The following is a 19,269-nucleotide window of genomic DNA, read 5'->3' as shown; positions in this document are numbered from 1 at the left end:
GGTCACAAAGAGTCGGACACGACTGAGCGACTGGACTGAACTGAGGTGGTTACCCTGGAGGAGGAAGTGGCAACCGCCTCCAGTATTCTTGCCTGGAAAACCCCACGACAGAGAGGTCTGGTGGGCTTCGGTCCATGGAGGTCACAACGAGTCAGACACAACTGAAGTGACTTAGCACAGCAGAGTACATACACTTTAATTTCATTAATATACATAAATTTTATGTATTTGCCTAGATTTATCTATATATCTCTCCACGTACATATATACAAAGCTTATTGGCTAAATGCAGCAAAAATATACAAGAGTTCCATACGCAGTGGGGTCCACCTACGTTCCCTGGAGCAGATTCTCTGCAGACAGTGAGATAAAACACTCCCCAACATCTCAAGCAGCCCCCAGTATCACAGAATCTTCTCATTGTCTCTTGTCGAGTAACTTAATTGTGGGAAATAATGAGGTGTCTTTGTGTTCTACCTGTGTGTACTTCTGTCATTAACCTTGAGCTCCTGGTTCTGAATTTAAAACGAAGATGCTAAATCTTCCTGTCGACCACTGGCAGCGGGGGAGCAGTGGGGGTGAGTTATGAGCTGAATTGGACCCGCTACATTGCAGCCTCACACAGCCCTGGTGAGGGGATGAGGGGAGGTGCAGAGGGTTAGCAGATTTGGGGACCCCATGGACCATAACCCAACAGGCTCCTCTGTCCATGGGATTCTCCAGGCAAGAATACTGGAATGGGTTGCTGTTAAGAGGGTTAGCAGATTTGGGGACCCCATGGACCATAACCCAACAGGCTCCTCTGTCCATGGGATTCTCCAGGCAAGAATACTGGAGTGGGTTGCCATGCCCTCCTCCAGGGGATCTTCCCCACCCTGGGATCGAACCCACGTCTCCTGCATTGCAGGCAGATTCTTTACCGTCTGAGTCACCTGAGAAGCCCTTCCTTCTTTCTCGTGTTTCCACATTTTCTCTGGTGGGAAGTGGTTTCTCGGTTTTAACTTCCTAGGAAAAGAACTTGAGTTTTTTCCTGAGCAGCAAACGGTTGTGTGTGAAGGCCCGCTTCAAGTGCTCCCATTTTACGAGTTTGATCTAAAGAAGACGGCAGGGAAGCAGGGAAGGTCACAGTCATTGCAGGTAGAGATGCTCGTCTGTCACCACGAGGATCTGTGTTCCACGGGGAGATGATTTGAGTCGAGTCAGCAAGTGTCAATGTTTTCACGTAGCCGTGTTTATTAGATCCCTGGGGCTGCTGCGACACAGTAGCAAAAGTGGGCCTTCCAACAGCATAAGTGTATTGTTGCACAGATCTCAAGGTGTGAAGTCCACACTGAAGGTGGGGCTGGTTCACCTCCATCCAAGACCTGTCGGGGGCTGTTCCTGTGATGATCTCAGCTCCTGGTGGCTTGCTGGCACTGTCTGGTTCAGCCTGACTTGAAGCTACGTCTCCAAGCTCTGGATCTCGGGGCTGGTTCACCTCTATCCAAGACCTGTCGGGGGCTGCTCCTGTGATGATTCTCAGCTCCTGGTGGCTTGCTGGCACTGTCTGGTTCAGCCTGACTTGAAGCTACGTCTCTCCAAGCTCTGGATCTCTCATCACACGGCCCTCTCCCAGCATGTCTGTCTTTACATGGTCAACTTCTTCTGTTTATTGAAATATGGTTGATTTACAATGTTGTGTTAATTTCTGCGGTACAACAAAGTGATTCAATTATACATATATATATATTATATATACACACCTGGTTTTTCATCTTCTTTTTCATTCTCTTTTTGCTTTTCTTGTTGTTAAGTTGCTCATTCACGTGCAATACTTTGCAACTCTAGGAATCGTAGCCCGCCAGGGTCCTCTGTCCCTGAGATTCTACAGGCAAGAATACTGCAGTGGGTGGCCATGCCCTCCTCATTTAGCACATGTCTAGCTTTTTTTTTTTTCAGTTGAGAGAAGTGCTCAGTATATCTTCTGTGTGCTAAGTCTTCTTCAGTCACGTTTGACTCTTTTACGACCCCGTGGACTGCAGCCCGCCAGGCTCCTGTGTCCATGGGATTCTCCAGGCAGGAATACTGGAGTGGGTGGCCGTTTCCTCCTGCAGGGGATCTTCCCGAACCAGGGATCGAACCTGCATCTCCTGCATCAGCAGGCAGATTCTTTCCCCCTGAGCCAGCAGGGAAACCCTTCTCCTGGTTTATCGCCGGATATTGACTATCGGTGCCTAAGCTCTGCGTTATCCTTCCTTTACATAATGGTTGGTATCTGCTAACCCCAAAGTCCTACCCGGTCCTTTTCCCCACTTCCCCTCCCCCTCGGCAACCATGAGTCTCTCCTCTTATGTCTGTGAGTCTGTTTCCTAGCTAAGTTCATTCGTGTCCTATTTTAGATCCCACATATAATTGATATCACATGGTATTTATCTTTTTCTTTGTGACTTACTTCACTTCGTACAGTGACCTCCACGCAGGTCCATGCCCCACATTGCCACAGGCGCCGTTGTTTCATTCTTTATTTTTTTTTTTTTAAGGCCACCTTCTTATAAGGCCACCAATCATATGGGTTTGGGAGTTCATCCCTGCTCCAGTATGACCTCATCTTTTTTTTTTTTTTTTCAATTTTTGGGCACACCCCTTGGCTTGCAGAATCTTAATTCTCTGACCAGGGATGGAGCCTGGGCCCTCTGCAGTGGAGACACAGAGTCCTAACCAGTCGAAGTCCTGGTATAACCTCATTTTCCCTTGACTGGGGGCATACCTGCAATGACCCTGTTTGCAATAACATCACCCTGCAGGGACCTGGGGGTTAAGGCTTAAGCATGTCTTAATTTGCTGGGGATGCACTTCGTTGCATAACCCCTTTTGAAGGCAGGACAAATGTCCAGTTATATCCGGGAACTCAGATACACGGCTGCTCTTGGCAACTTTTGCCTTCCCTTGAAGCAAAGGACCTTCACACAAACATTCCACGCACTCTAGCCGTGCCCATCCCTGATGGCAACACCCTCACCCATCGTAACTCCATAATATCTAAACAACATCATGACTCACCTTTGTGAGGGCCACCCACTTTCTATTTCTCTCATGTGTTTTGGGGAAAAAAAAAAAAAGTTTTTGCATGACTTTCTTAAATGGAAAGCTAGGATCATTCATCATCCGTTTAACGGAGCCATTAAAGAAAACTGAAAAAATCCAGATAAAGCCATTAAACTCTCATTAGCGGTTCTCGCCTGCCAACGGCTCTGAGATGAATTCTCTCTCACTGTTATAAAAAAGAAAAAGAAAAAGGTAAAGGGAATTCATTAATGCCATAAGATGGTAGAGAAATACTTGCACCAAATGGGTGCTTTAACCAGCACCTGTGGGCAACTAAGCTAGGATTGCAGATGTTGAGTGTTCGAAATGTTGAGTGGTTTTTTGTTTGTTTGTTTGTTTGTTTTTAGGTACAACTTTTTTTTTTGGTTTGTTTATTCATTTAGGGAAATTGAATTACTTCTACGTATTGAAAGTGTTTACCTGAGGGAAATTGTTTAATCTTCTAGATCTGTTTTAACTATAATCAGAATATCAGGGTAAAGCGTTGAGTGGTTTTTGACGCTGTAATTCCATTTTCTAAAATCATTGGGCGAGATGCCTGTGGCCCATGCCCCTCATCTGAGGAACGTAGCCTTGGAGATACAAAGTAACTTGGGCTTGATCGCTGCTCCAGGTTCTTCTTGTGGCCATTAGTGGCATGTGTTTAGGATACTTTGGGATTTCATAAAGTCGCTGGTAGAGAAGACTTAAGAGATAAGGATGTAGCTTGGAGAAATAGCCCCATCTTCTCACCGGAGTCCAAAACTTCAGGTAGAGATGTCATTGCAATAGCAAGGTGAGGCTGCTGGGTGGCCTTGGAAGTTAGTCTGAAGAATCTGGACTTTACCCAAGCAGGAGCAATTTTGGCTCCCGGGGTCCACGTGGAGCGTGGCTGAGATCATCTTTGGAGATGTTAGTGCAGTGAGTTTTGACAACTCGTTTGAAAGGCCGTTGGAGGGACTCGAGTCATCTTGCAAGGAAGTTGCTCAGACCTCCCTCTGACCTACAGCGCAAACATGCAAATTCAGATGCAGGTCAGGGGAGGACCACTATTCAGTGGTGTCTAATTAAGAAAACGGGAGACCGAGCTGATGGCAGAGACAGTGACTGAGATGTTTGCCAAAGGATGACACGGCTTCACGGGTGGTCGCTAGTTAATACTCTAAAATACTTCAGTTTATTTAACTGATACCATGAGGGGTTTCACACCTGATCTGATGTCAGTCAGGGGGCAGCCATGGGATAAACCATCTCTGATGCCAAGAGGGGTCTCACACCTTATCTGATGACAGTCAGGGACAAGCATAGGATAAACCATCTCTAATATCATGAGGGGTCTCACACTTTATCTGATGTCCCTTCAGGAGCAGCCGTGGGATAAACCATCTCTGATGTCATGCGGGGTCTCACACCTTATCTTGAGGCAGTGACTCTCAAAACATGATTGAAAACACTTGACTACCATCCGCTGCTCCCCGCGGGCGCTGAGAGAGCCTGTGGTTCTGAGAATATCATGTGATGTCATCTGTCCCTACATGTGACCGAGAAGAAAGGATTGTGCTGAACTGAAGCACGCTTAGATGCGATCACTGGGTGGAACTTTGGATCTGCGGGACCTTGTTACCAGCCTCCCGTGTTCCTGGTTGTTCCTCCCTCTGCCGAGATGAAGTGAACGCTTTGGCTGCTTTTTGCATTTGACCACAGCTGACAGCTCTGGCCTTCCTTGTAGGCGTAAACCTACACACTTGTGGTATGGCACAGGCTCTTTGTTAAGCACAAAAAACCAGTGTGGGGATGGTGAGTTAGCAGTTATGGAAGGCAGGGTAGGAGGGAAGGAAGAAGGAAGCAGACAAGGAAGGAGGGATAGACAAGAGGGAAGGATGGAAGGAGGATGCTCTTGTTGCTAGGAGACCGTTTCAACCATCCAGGTGAGAAGACTACTGAAACAGTGCTGGGGCGGGGGGCGGGGGGGGGGGGCGGAAACAGTGAAGCCAGAACATTTAATTATTAAGCTTGAATTTAAGTATTAAGCTAGAGCTTAATTTAAGTATTAAGCTCCTTGGAGAGCTCCATGATCCTTGAGAAGTACTGTCAAGGAAAGGTTAAAGCTCATCCCAAGGTTTACGAATGACCACACAGATTGGAGCTCTTTGTCACAGATTCCCACCTCTTTAGACGGGATGGTGTTGGTCCTGACCGGTCTCTAGAAATGCGGTGTGTGTCCATCAAGGACCGATGCAATTTGGCTTTTGCGTGTTGGATAAGAAAGGGCAGAATGAGAGTCCCAACAGAAATCACGGCCGTGAATGGTACTTTGCAAGTATCCTACTCTGAAGACTCAGAGCCTCTTGGAATTTAAAGTTGGGGACGCGCTTGGCCAACAAGCCAGTGTGTATGGTGTAAGAAAGGCAAGCTTATATTAGGTCGAGTGGGTAGAATGACACGCTTTGCACCGGCTTTCAGATGTCATCTCTCCTCTTGACTTTGCTCATATCCTGTGCTCAATTTCTGCATCTGCTTCTGCACAATCTTTGCAGAGCTCGAGAAATGGAGAAGATGGCTTTGAAACAGTTGCAGCCCAAGTCCGGTGTTAAACGTGGCCTTTGTTGTCCCGAAGCATTTTAAGCTCAGTGAGTGAACATCACTCCCTGGGGTACGGGATGGACCAAACACGTGATTCTTGGTGTAGGGGGTAATTTTCTTCTCAGACGTCTAAGGGAAAATAGTCAAGCACGACCTTGTTTTCGGGGTGAGGCAGACCTCGTACCAACCTCCAGAGGAGCCTGGCAGAGGGGTCGGGTCATTGGTGTTTGTAAAGAAATCATGTTACCCGTCTCTCCCAAATAAAATAAGCCACAAGACCCCGAATACGCATTTAACTGTCAGCTGCCAAGGTGATGCTGCAAGTGAAATAGTACGGGTGAAAATGGACCTTTCGAAAGAAGATGTGTTTGTTTCATTCTCTCCTTAATCATGTTAATCTTTAGTTTTGCCTCTGGGAATTAAATGACACGGTGTGCTGAAGGAAAGTCTAAAAAACAAGGCCCTGGTACCCCACGTAGAGATCTTGCTTTCTTCAGAGTGTTTGACACAGGAAAGTGATGTGCCTCCTTCCATAGGTGACCCGAGTTTATCTCCGTTTAAGGCTTCTGACGGTGCATGGCCAAGAACTTTAACAGATTGCTCCGGGGCTAACGCGTACTTATCTGGATTTTTAAAATCCTTTATTCTCTGAGAACAAAATAGTGTTTTCCTTACCTTTCAAATGTACACCAAATGCCAAAAAAAAAAAAAGAAAAGAAAAGAAAAGCCACATATCTAACATGAACACTCCTTCCTAGATGCCATCTCTTTAAGAAAAAGTCAGTAGAACCGGAAGGCCTGATTCTGTGAAATCAGATCAATTCAAAAAGAGTAGGAATCCTCACTCCCTTTCATTGCTTTTAGAACAATAAAAGTCAGTTCTTACGCTCAGCCTCTGAGTTTTATTTTATAAAAATGTCTCCACGGCAGGTCCAATTAAATAGGAATTTTGCAACACTTTATATCAGAAGACTCAAGTAAGAGAATGCGAGGTGCTATGTTGCATCCAACATTTTTTCTAAACATGTAAAAATAAAAGCACAAAGGCAGATTACTTTAGAATACATCAACGGTTTTACATGAACACATGGACAAGAAGGCTTATGGCATATGTTTTGATATTTTTTCATGTCACTAATAGGAGCACAGCAGTTGCAATTTATTTATCTTGCATGGCACATATGTAATCATATGTGTAGGTCATGTATGTATCTATCCATCTATCCGTGTGCATATATAGCAGGCAGGAAGTCCTGTAATACGCAAGATGGGAAAAGGGAAAGTGCTAGTCACTCAGTCGTGTCCAACTCTTTGCAACCCCACGGACTGTAGGCCCGCCAGGCTCCTCTGTCCCTGGGATTCTCCAGGCAAGAATACTGGAGTGGGTTGCCATTCCCTTCTCCAGGGGATCTTCCCGACCCAGGGATGGAACCCGAGTCTCCTCTGTCTTCAGTGCTGCAGGTGGATTCTTTACAGTCTGAGCAACCAGGGAAGCCCGTTATACAGTACAATTTCATGCGATCTATGCTGTTTATACTATCTGGAGAAGGAAACGGCACCCCACTCCAGGACTCTTGCCTGGAAAATCCCATGGACGGAGGAGCCTGGTGGGCTGCAGTCCATGGGGTCGCGAAGAGTCGGACACGACTGAATGATCTCACGTTCACTTTTCACTTTCCTGCATCGGAGAAGGAAATGGCAACCCACTCCTGTGTTCTTGCCTGGAGAATCCCAGGGGCGGGGGAGCCTGGTGGGCTGCCGTCTGTATCCACAGTATATAATACACATATTCTGTGTGATACAGCATTTATTACATACAGTATAGAGTGAACCATATAAGCTATGATACACATAGTATCCTTTTGTACAGGGCACACTATATACAGTATGTCATTTTTTGGTTGCTAAGTTATGCTTGACTCTTTGCAACCCCATGGATTGCAACACGCCAGGCTTCCCTGTCCTTCACTATCTCCCAGCGTTTGCTCAGATTCATGTCCACTGAGTCAAGTGATGCTATATCACCATCTCTAATGATAAACATACAGAGAACCATCTATACTGTGGTATACAGTGTATCTGAAAGGGAAGTGGAAATGTTGGTCACTCAGTCCTGTCCGACCCTTTGCGACCCTGTGAAATGCAGCCCGCCAGGTTCCTCTGTCCATGAGATTTCCCAGACAAGAGTACTTGAGTGAGTTGCCATTCCCTTCTCCAGGGGGATCTTCCCAATCCAGGGACTGAACCTGCATCTCCCTCTTTGCAGGCAGATGCTTTAACATCTGAGCTACCAGGGAAGCCCATATGAGTATATATGAAACATTTTATATAAGTATATAAAAATACACTATATACAAAGTATACCATATAACACATATATACTGTTGTATAGAGTACACTTTGACATACATAAACCATTTGAAGTATATAATGTAGCAGATACGCTATGATACATGCAATATTCTTTAAAACAGTGTATACGGTATACAGTCTACAGTGTATCAAACAGTATCGTTATGCAGATACTCCATGTATAGTATATGGCGTACTGTATATGCTAATAGGCAGTATACTTTTATGCAGAACATGCTGTATAAAGTATTTAGTATAAGATCTGTGGGCTTCCCAGGTGATGCAGTGTTAAAGAACCCACCTGCCAATGCAAGATATAGAAGAGATGTGGGTTTGATCCCTGGGTCGGGAAGATCCTCTGGAGGAGGAAATGGCAACCCACACTCCAGGATTCTTATCTGAAAAATTTCCATGGAAAGGGAAGCCTGGTGAGCTACAGCCCACGGGGTTGGAAAGGGTTGGACACGGCTGAGCGACTAAGCACATGAGATTTATACTGTGGATATATACTGTTTATTATTTATAGTCTTCTCTCCCTACCAGTTTGTAGGTATGCTGATGTATCAATGCGCTCTTGCTATACACCAGGAATACTACGGCTTCCTCACTTAATTCCATTCCCAATATTCATATCCACTTTATAGATCAGGCTAAGAGAGGTTTAAGAATTTGCTCGAGATCTCCCAACTTGTGAAGTGGGAGAGAGGCACAGCTTAATGTATGTTCATGATGTTGACAGCCTCAGACTGAGGATTAAAGCCCTTCCTATGGCAATACCTGCATCTGTGAGTCAAGGATATCATTTGAAGCCTGCATGCCACCTGGGAATGTCTGCAGACGTTGGGTCTTCCAGTGGAACCTTCTGGTGCCCCAGCCTTCTGGCACATAAGCAAAGAGGCGGTGGCTTTATAAGTGTGTTGCCAAGAAGGCGTTGCCTGGAAGGTAGAGGTTAGGGCACCCACGGCAGTACAATACACCAGGGCAAGCTAGGTCTGCACACCACTTCTGAGAGTTCACTGCTATCCACGAGATGACTTTTTATCATGCACAATCTCAGATGTTCCTAACCAGCAAACAGGAGAAGACAAAATCTGTCTTACAGGTCATTTTACCAAGCCCCCCCCCAAAAAAAAAATTGGAAGAAATTAGAGTATACCTTTGAGGGGAATTTCTGTTACCTTAAAAAAAACTGGTTGGCAGCCATGTTTCAAGTACCATGTTTTACAGAGATTCTTTCAATATTGATGACTGTCTCTCTGCCTGTGGCTGTTCATGTACATCACAGGGGATTTCAGTTGCATAGTTGCCCAGGACACTTGAAATCTATAAAAACCCCAATTTACTGCATCTTGTATTTCTCCTAAAATCGTTGACTTGAGCGTGTCTAAAAGCACTGTCTTGCCAAACTTAAGACATCAACGGAATGTTATTTCATCTCCAAGTGACTCAATCCTCAAAAGATTTTCAAGCTATATCCGTATTTCTAATAGCACAAACAGTGGATGCATATTTCTATTTATTAACAGTTTGTAATGACAGAAGCCAGATTTTTTTTGCATTTTTAATGTGTTTTAATAGTTATAACTGCAATATATATCCATCTACCTAAGTAGCAGTTCTTGAGGAAGAAAGAGAATGTACACATTTTGGGCAACAATCTCTAAATCGGGATTTCTCAAGTTTAATACTGTTGACATCTGGGATGAAAAATGTATTTGCTGTGGGGGGGAGCTGTCCTGTGCCCTGGAGAGCATTTGACAGTCATCATGATATCTACTTTCATTCATGACACCATCCTTCATGTATAACAACCAAAAACATCTCCAGGTATTGCCAGATGCCCACCCCGTCCCCCGCCTTGTGGGGGCCGATCACTCTCTGGTTGAGGTTAGTGACTCCAAAAGTGGTTCAGCCTGAAATGCTGAAAATTTTCCAACAGAAGTAGTTTAAATTTGAAATGCTGAAACATATCCAAGACACGTGTTTGTTTTCCTCCTGAAAAATCTCCCAAGTTTGGAAGACAACTGGATGCGTTAAAAATATAGAAATGTTACAGAAACGGTATCGTAGTTTCATTGGGAAGTATTTTAGGGTAAGAGGGGATTCTTTTATAGACAAGGCAGAATGGTAGGCACATGTGGATTAAACCACTTCAGTACTTTGCACGTATCAATAAACACGTGAGATGATCTGACCGTCATTTCGTTTTGCTTGATTAAAATTGACTTGTGACATGCAGAAGAGTGTGACCTTTTTTTTTTTTCCCTTTTCTTTTCTCTCTCTCCCTTCTGTCCTCAGTGACCCCAATCAGCCTGTCCCACAGGACACCAAGTTCATTCACACAAAACCCAACCGCTTCGAGGAGGTGGCCTGGTCCAAGTATAACCCCAAAGACCAGCTGTATCTGCACATCGGCTTGAAGCCCCGCGTGAGGGATCACTATCGGGCCACGAAAGTCGCCTTCTGGCTGGAACTGGTCCCACATCTGCACAACTTAAACGAGATATTCCAGTACGTGTCCACCACCACCAAGGTGCCCCCTCCGGACATGACGTCCTTCCCCTACGGGACCCGGCGGTCGCCCTCCAAGATCTGGCCCACGACCAAACGCCCGGCCATCACCCCAGCCAACAGCAACCCCAAGCACTCCAAGGACCCTCACAAGACGGGCCCCGAGGACACCACGGTCCTCATCGAGACCAAACGGGATTACTCCACCGAGCTGAGCGTCACCATCGCCGTGGGGGCGTCCCTGCTGTTCCTGAACATCCTGGCCTTCGCCGCCCTCTATTACAAGAAGGACAAGCGGCGCCACGAGACCCACCGGCGCCCCAGCCCGCAGAGGAACGCCGCCAACGACATCGCGCACATCCAGAACGAGGAGATCATGTCCCTGCAGATGAAGCAGCTGGACCACGAGTGCGAGTCGCTGCAGGCCCACGACACGCTGAGGCTCACCTGCCCACCGGACTACACGCTCACGCTGCGCAGGTCCCCCGACGACATCCCGCTCATGACCCCCAACACCATCACCATGATCCCAAACACGCTCACGGGTATGCAGCCGCTCCACACGTTCAACACCTTCAGCGGAGGCCAGAACAGCACAAACATTCCCCACGGACACTCCACCACCAGAGTATAGCTCTGCAGTCCCCCCTCCCCTCCCTGCCCTCTCGCCACCCTGCCCCCTGCAACTGGAAGACGGACAAAGAAGCACCATCTCCAAACAAGGAATGTGTTTCATCCCACTGGCTTAAGACACACACACACACACACACACACACACACACACAACCCAAAAGGGCAACCATTGTGTCTTTGCAGACCTCCCATGCTGGCATTTCCCGGTACCACGAGATCAACTTTCGACCCTACGAAATGTGAAACCATATCCATTTGCTGTTACAAGTTCTGCTTTTAAGATCCACCACCATCCAAGCCGACTTTAGTGCGACAAGGACGTCGATATATCAAGGACCTGGGCGTTTCCAACCGTGACCATAGAGGCTGACACCCTTCTGGAACTCAGCCGGGGACACTAAATTTTTTTTTTTTTATCACAGTTAAAAAATAAAGTTCTTTATGTGCCACACGACAGATGGCTCTCCTTAAGTGAAAAACAAAAAGAAAAAAAGAGTCTGTGGGCTTTTACCCAGCATACGGAGCAGTAATCCAGAAAAGAAGGAAAAGTAGAATTTTATTATTAAAATAAATGAACAGACTATGCAGTTAGATACCTAGAGTTCTGTGCAAAGAGATGTTTTGCCAGCCTGAACTATATTTAAGAAACTTTGTAAAAAAAAAAAAAAAGAAAGAAAGAAAATGTATATAGCTGTGAGTTTAAACAAACACACGTGGAGAGAAAAAGAAAACAAACAAAAAAAAGCAAAAAAAAAAAGCGCTTTTATTGGTGTTTTCAGTTTGAAAGAGCTTTTAGCAAGGTTGTGCTCTCCATTAGTGGTCTGTATGTATATAAATCGGTATATACGTTAGTCATATCACCTCTTTTCCCGCCAAGACACAGAGGGGCTTCTTCTTAAATCCTTGTGGCCAACGGACACGGGGTTTTCTAAGGCGTTTCACTTGTAGGAGGATATGGTTGTCACACGGCGGACTTGGACCGTCCCTGTGACCAGGCTCTCTCCCTATTTTCTTTGTTTGTTTGTTTTGTTTTTGGGCTGGAAAGTGCATGCCAAGGGATTCTTAGGAGACTGTTGTTTTGTTTTGTTTAGGCAAACTTTTATTTTTGTATTGTTAAACACTTCATGAAGTTGCAACCGCTCCCCCACCCCCTGCAAGAAGGGTCCCCAGCGTGGAGTCTATTTAAAAGCTTGTTGACTTAGATACACGCGCATGCAGAGAAACCGCAGGGCCTGGGAGGGGAGGGGGTGGGGAACAGAATACAAGTCTCCTTCTGTAGCTGTGCCTCTTTGAATCTGTTAAGGAAGAGTCGCTTCCCACACCCAGGGTCCTGCCAAAAGGGAGAAAGAAAGCTTGTGTTTGGTGGGCCTGCGGTGTGCTGAGTCAATACAGCTCTGTGTTCCCCAGCAGCTGCAGAAATACCTGTTCAGCTTAGCTAATCAGATCGAAGGAGGGGGGCATGTGTCTTTCCTTTCTGGTAAAAGCAGTTAAGTCCCTTATTTATCAGTAAGCGGGGTTTCGTTGTTGTTGTTGTTTTTGAATTCTTTCGATCATTTACGGGGTAAAACATACGCTTGTCTGAAACGATTATCTTCTGTGCCCTTTGTGTATCCGTCACTGATCCGGGACTATCAGAGAGAGACCAAGGAAGGGAGAAAACACTTCAAGTGCTTTGTGGGGGTTATCCAGGAAGTTAGAGAATGGCCTGACTGTCAAGATAACACCCGGAAATATTCATGCATTGTTCACTGGTGAGGTGGGGATGAGAATCTTGGCGCCTCTGACACCAAGTGATTTTCTTACTGTCTTTTTAGCTTTCCTTAAGGGATATCACGCAGGTGTCGTTAAAGGAAAACAGTAGCAGCCGCGGTGACTTGACGTCTTGGCTTTCGAAAACCTATTGCCGCGCCAGGAAATAGGAGCCAAAGAGGATGTCTCGGGGCGTGGTTATCAGAGCAATTCAGCTCAGGTGCACATTCTCAAGAAAGACGATCCAAATTCCTTGTCCCTTGCTACAATCTTTGATTACCGGAACCCTTAGACTGAAACTGTAGCAGTACCTTTTCAAAGTCTTTGAAAATGACCGCCCCCTCCATCCCACACCCCCAGAAAAACAGAGTTCTTAGGAAGTCTGTGCAGACCGATCTCCCAGTAAATTCTGCTGTTCATCTCGGTTGAGATTTTAAGAGCGAGTCTGTGTATAGACGTACGTGAAATGTAAGCCCAACTTTGCCCAGAGTGAAGTGCAGGCTCATGCAGCTAAGAGGTGTCGTGGGTAAGGTTTTTGTTCATCCTGTTTTAAAGCTCCTGTCAGACCATTGCTGCAAGCTATTGTATTTATTACCCCAGCTAAGCCACAACAAATAGGCTGTCCAGGAAACGACGGAGGAAGTGGCACTCGACAGCCTTGTGGGACCTGGTATGTTTGTAATGTGAATTCCAGTATTTGTTTAGTATTTCCAAGCGTCTTCTGCTAGCAATATGCACAGTAATGTATCAGGCTTGTGACATTTGGATAAGGAAAAAAAAAAGTTCTTGTTAAGTGAATAACTTTAGCTTTTACAAAGGGTTATGATCAAAAGCAATTTAATACACCTTAAATGATATCTTATTTCTACATGGAAAGAAGTTATAGAATCTTCATAGAGTTCTATGAGAATAAAATATACTTGCTATCTATAAAAAAGAGAAAAATGAGAAAAAAAATAAGTTAAAAAAAAAAACTTTCCTAGGCTTTTATTCTTGAACTTCACTGGCACGCAGGGTTTAATGGTTTCTCGGATTATTATTTTGCGATTTTGTTTTTGATTTTGCCTTAAGTAATGATAGAAGATATATATGGCTGGACACATATGTATAAACTTTTCAGCAGCATTTTTAATAATAAAATATCACAGTATTTTCTAATGCTTTGTGCAAATAATTACACGTCCATTCTTTCTTTGGAGGTGGCCTGTCGTATTTCTTTTCCCAGTTTCAGACGCCTTTCTCGCTTTCAGAGCTAAGTGATACATTTGATGTAGATAGCCCGTGGTAAACTCAGTCGATTATGGACCGGTTTCTTGTGGTTTCTCCTGGGGAACAGATTTTGTGTCCCCAACAGGAACATTTCCCTTGGCCTGACACTGAACACAGTGGTGCAGGGGTGCTCTGAATGGTGAAATTGGCAACAAGAGGGTATTTCCTGAAATGAAACACTTGAGTTTATTTCTTTGACCTCAGCTGCTTATGTTACTGGGTTTTGTGTTTGTGGTCATGTCTTGAAACTTTCCAACAAAGAGCCTCCTTTGGGTATGTGTCCGACAGCAAGAAGTTTGTTTGAATACAACTCGAGAGATGAAGACTCAAATTTGTCCAGGCTACCCATACACTGGGGCTTCCCAGGTGGCTCAGACGGTAAAGAATCTGCCTAGTATTTCAGAAGACCTGAGTTTGATCCCTGGGTCAGGAAGATCCTCTGGAGAAGGGAATGGCAACCCACTCCAATGTTCCTGCCTGGAGAATTCTATGCACAGAGGAGCCTGGCCTGCTACAGTCCATGGGGGTCATAGACAGTCGGACATGGTCCAATGACTAACACACTTTTCTTTGCACGTGGTCATTGTTTATCTTGGCAACTTATCGAAAGCTGTTGACCGGAGACATTCCAGTATTCACTTGCATAACAAATCGCCAGCCACAGGCATTACTTTCTGTACAAGCCACCCCAGGTCAGTAATGTGTTGACATCCTCAAGAGGCCTAAGGGGACAGGCGCCTACAGTATTTCTGTTTTAACAGTAGAGGTGTTGAAAATAAGGAAGGTTAAGGGACGAGGTAGCAGCAATCCTTAGATTCAAAGGAAGATGGTGTGTTCACAGCCCAGGCTCTTCACCAGTAAGGAACGCAGCTTGGACTTTAAACTCAAGTTCATGGATGTCGTGACGACGTTAGCTAATTATCAGAGAAAGGAAGGCAGCAAAGACTGTGAATGCTGTATTCAAACTCGGAAGTTTTTTCACGTGTTGGAGGTTATTTGCCAAATGAGAGGTGCACAGGACTTATACGGGAATGCTAAGTCATGTCCGATTCTTTGTCACCCCATGGACTGTAGCTGACTGATTGCTCTGTCCGTGGGATTCTCCAGGCAAGAATACTGAAGTGGGCTGCCATGCCCTCCTTCAGGGGATCTTCTCAGGCCCAGGAACTGAAATGAACCCAGATCTCCTGCGCTGCAGGCTGATTCTTTACCATCTGAGCTACCAGGGAGGCCTTAAAGAAAAGAAAATCCCTAAAAAAAAAAAAAAAAGAAGAAGAAGAAGAAGAAGAAAAAGATTACTATCATGTCTCTGTACCTTGAGAAGATAGATAGCTTTACACTTTTTAAAGTGCTTTTCATGTAGTCATAAACCTCACCCTGGTGCACACACTGTGGGTACCGTTTGTGTAGGTATCGAATTTTGTAGAACGTCGGTTGATCTGAAAACACAACTTTTATCAATTTTCCCTGCCGTTTTATGCACAATTTGGAGGTTCATCTGAGGCCATTAAATATTCACAATCTCACTTTTGGTGAAATGGCATTTTTTTTTTAAAAATTTTTAGTTTTTTATTTTTTAAATTTTAAAATCTTTAATTCTTACATGCATTCCCAAACATGAACCCCCCTCCCACCTCCCTCCCCATAACATCTTTCTGGGTCATCCCCATGCACCAGCCCCAAGCATGCTGCATCCTGCGTCAGACATAGACTGGCGATTCAATTCACATGATAGTATACATGTTAGAATGTCATTCTCCCAAATCATCCCACCCTCTCCCTCTCCCTCTGAGTCCAAAAGTCCATTATACACATCTGTGTCTCTTTCCCTGTCTTGCATACAGGGTCATCATTGCCATCTTCCTAAATTCCATATATATGTGTTAGTATACTGTATTGGTGTTTTTCTTTCTGGCTTACTTCACTCTGTATAATCGGCTCCAGTTTCATCCATCTCATCAGAACTGATTCAAATGAATTCTTTTTAACGGCTGAGTAATACTCCATTGTGTATATGTACCACAGCTTTCTTATCCATTCATCTGCTGATGGACATCTAGGTTGTTTCCATGTCCTGGCTATTATAAACAGTGCTGCGATGAACATTGGGGTACATGTGTCTCTTTCAATTCTGGTTTCCTCGGTGTGTATGCCCAGCAGTGGGATTGCTGGGTCATAAGGTAGTTCTATTTGCAATTTTTTAAGGAATCTCCACACTCTTCTCCATAGTGGCTGTACTAGTTTGCATTCCCACCAACAGTGTAGGAGGGTTCCCTTTTCTCCACACCCTCTCCAGCATTTATTGCTTGCAGATTTTTGGATCGCAGCCATTCTGACTGGTGTGAAGTGGTACCTCATTGTGGTTTTGATTTGCATTTCTCTAATAATGAGTGATGTTGAGCATCTTTTCATGTGTTTGTTAGCCATCCGTATGTCTTCTTTGGAGAAATGTCTATTTAGTTCTTTGGCCCATTTTTTGATTGGGTCGTTTATTTTTCTGGAGTTGAGCTGCAGAAGTTGCTTGTATATTTTTGAGATTAGTTGTTTGTCAGTTGCTTCATTTGCTATTATTTTCTCCCATTCAGATGGCTGTCTTTTCACCTTGCTTATATTTTCCTTTGTTGTGCTGAAGCTTTTAATTTTAATTAGATCCCATTTGTTTATTTTTGCTTTTATTTCCAGAATTCTGGGAGGTGGATCATAGAGGATCCTGCTGTGATTTATGTCTGAGAGTGTTTTGCCTATGTTATCCTCTAGGAGTTTTATAGTTTCTGATCTTACATTTAGATCTTTAATCCATTTTGAGTTTATTTTTGTGTGCGGTGTTAGCAAAAATCAACAAAGCCAAAAGCTGGTTCTTTGAAAGGATAAATAAAATTGACAAACCATTAGCCAGACTCATCAAGAAGCAAAGAGAGAAAAATCAAATCAATAAAATTAGAAATGAAAATGGAGAGATCACAACAGACAACACAGAAATACAAAGGATCATAAGAGACTACTATCAGCAGTTGTATGCCAATAAAATGGACAACGTGGAAGAAATGGACAAATTCTTAGAAAAGTACAATTTTCCAAAACTGAACCAGGAAGAAATAGAAAATCTTAACAGACCCATCACAAGCACGGAAATTGATACTGTAATCAGAAATCTTCCAGCAAACAAAAGCCCAGGTCCAGATGGCTTCACAGCTGAATTCTACCAAAAATTTCGAGAAGAGCTAACACCTATCCTACTCAAACTCTTCCAGAAAATTGCAGAGGAAGGTAAACTTCCAAACTCATTCTATGAGGCCACCATCACCCTAATACCAAAACCTGACAAAGATGTCACAAAAAAAGAAAACTACAGGCCAATATCTCTGATGAACATAGATGCAAAAATCCTCAACAAAATTCTAGCAATCAGAATCCAACAACACATTAAAAAGATCATACATCATGACCAAGTGGGCTTTATCCCAGGGATGCAAGGATTCTTCAATATCCGCAAATCAATCAATGTAATTCACCACATTAACAAATTGAAAAATAAAAACCATATGATTGTCTCAATAGATGCAGAGAAGGCCTTTGACAAAATTCAACATCCATTTATGATAAAAACTCTCCAGAAAGCAGGAATAGAAGGAACATATCTCAACATAATAAAAGCTATCTATGACAAACCCACAGCAAACATTATCCTCAATGGTGAAAAATTGAAAGCATTTCCCCTAAAGTCAGGAACAAGACAAGGGTGTCCACTTTCACCGCTACTATTCAACATAGTTCTGGAAGTTTTGGCCACAGCAATCAGAGCAGAAAAAGAAATAAAAGGAATCCAAATTGGAAAAGAAGAAGTAAAACTCTCACTGTTTGCAGATGACATGATCCTCTACATGGAAAACCCTAAAGACTCCACCAGAAAATTACTAGAGCTCATCAATGAATATAGTAAAGTTGCAGGATATAAAATCAACACACAGAAATCCCTTGCATTCCTATACACGAATAATGAGAAAGTAGAAAAAGAAATTAAGGAAACAATTCCATTCACCATTGCAACGAAAAGAATAAAATACTTAGGAATATATCTACCTAAAGAAACTAAAGACCTATATATAGAAAACTATAAAACACTGATGAAAGAAATCAAAGAGGACACTAATAGATGGAGAAATATACCATGTTCATGGATTGGAAGAATCAATATAGTGAAAATGAGTATACTACCCAAAGCAATTTACAAATTCAATGCAATCCCTATCAAGCTACCAGCCACATTTTTCACAGAACTAGAACAAATAATTTCAAGCTTTGTATGGAAATACAAAAAACCTCGAATAGCCAAAGCAATCTTGAGAAAGAAGAATGGAGCTGGAGGAATCAACTTGCCTGACTTCAGGCTCTACTACAAAGCCACAGTCATCAAGACAGTATGGTACTGGCACAAAGACAGACATATAGATCAATGGAACAAAATAGAAAGCCCAGAGATAAATCCACACACATATGGACACCTTATCTTTGACAAAGGAGGCAAGAATATACAATGGAGTAAAGACAATCTCTTTAACAAGTGGTGCTGGGAAAACTGGTCAACCACTTGTAAAAGAATGAAACTAGATCACTTTCTAACACCGCACACAGAAATGGCATTTTAAAAATGCCGGCGATCCCTGCCTTTTGCCAGAACGAGTGAAGATAGGAAGATGAAATTTGGCGTAGGAAGATTGCGGGGTCTAAGGAGACACACGAGGAAACGTAAATAATTTATCACAAACAATGGGAAGCTGTGCGCCTGCAACCTGTTTGTTTGGCAGACGCCTTCTAAAACCATCTTTGGAAAGATGTAATATTTGAATGACATGAATGCAGAGAGATAACCTGATCCCAGCCAAAGATGCTCCTATAGCCTCCACCTATCTATGGGTCCTCAGTAGGTGCTTTGTGGAGTATGTGTTATAATAACCCCGTGAATCCCAGTACACTGGAGGCATTCTAAGGGGACTATAGGAGGAACCCCATGTCCTCTGACTTTGTCATTATTCTTGAGTTGCTTAGTCATGTCTGATTCTGCGACCCCATGGACTGCAGCACACCAGGCTTCCCTGTCCTTCACCATCT

The 19,269-nt window shown here is 43.9% G+C and overlaps 1 protein-coding gene across 1 annotated transcript in view; it reads left to right on the top strand.

Annotated features, from left to right (window-relative positions):
- LOC138930122 (neuroligin-4, X-linked) overlaps positions 1-15,423 on the top strand; it is a 399,630-nt gene extending 384,207 nt beyond the window's left edge. Inside the window, exon 8 of the mRNA XM_070289688.1 lies at positions 10,297-15,423. Coding sequence (XP_070145789.1) covers positions 10,297-11,143 — 847 coding nt within the window. The 3' untranslated portion in view covers positions 11,144-15,423. The remainder of the gene's footprint in view (positions 1-10,296) is intronic.
- The last annotated feature ends 3,846 nt before the right edge of the window (positions 15,424-19,269 follow it).

The sequence above is a fragment of the Ovis canadensis genome, chromosome X, assembly GCF_042477335.2.
Source record: "Ovis canadensis isolate MfBH-ARS-UI-01 breed Bighorn chromosome X, ARS-UI_OviCan_v2, whole genome shotgun sequence".
NCBI classification, from domain to species: Eukaryota; Metazoa; Chordata; class Mammalia; order Artiodactyla; family Bovidae; genus Ovis; species Ovis canadensis.
This window is presented reverse-complemented; position numbering and strand designations above follow the sequence as displayed.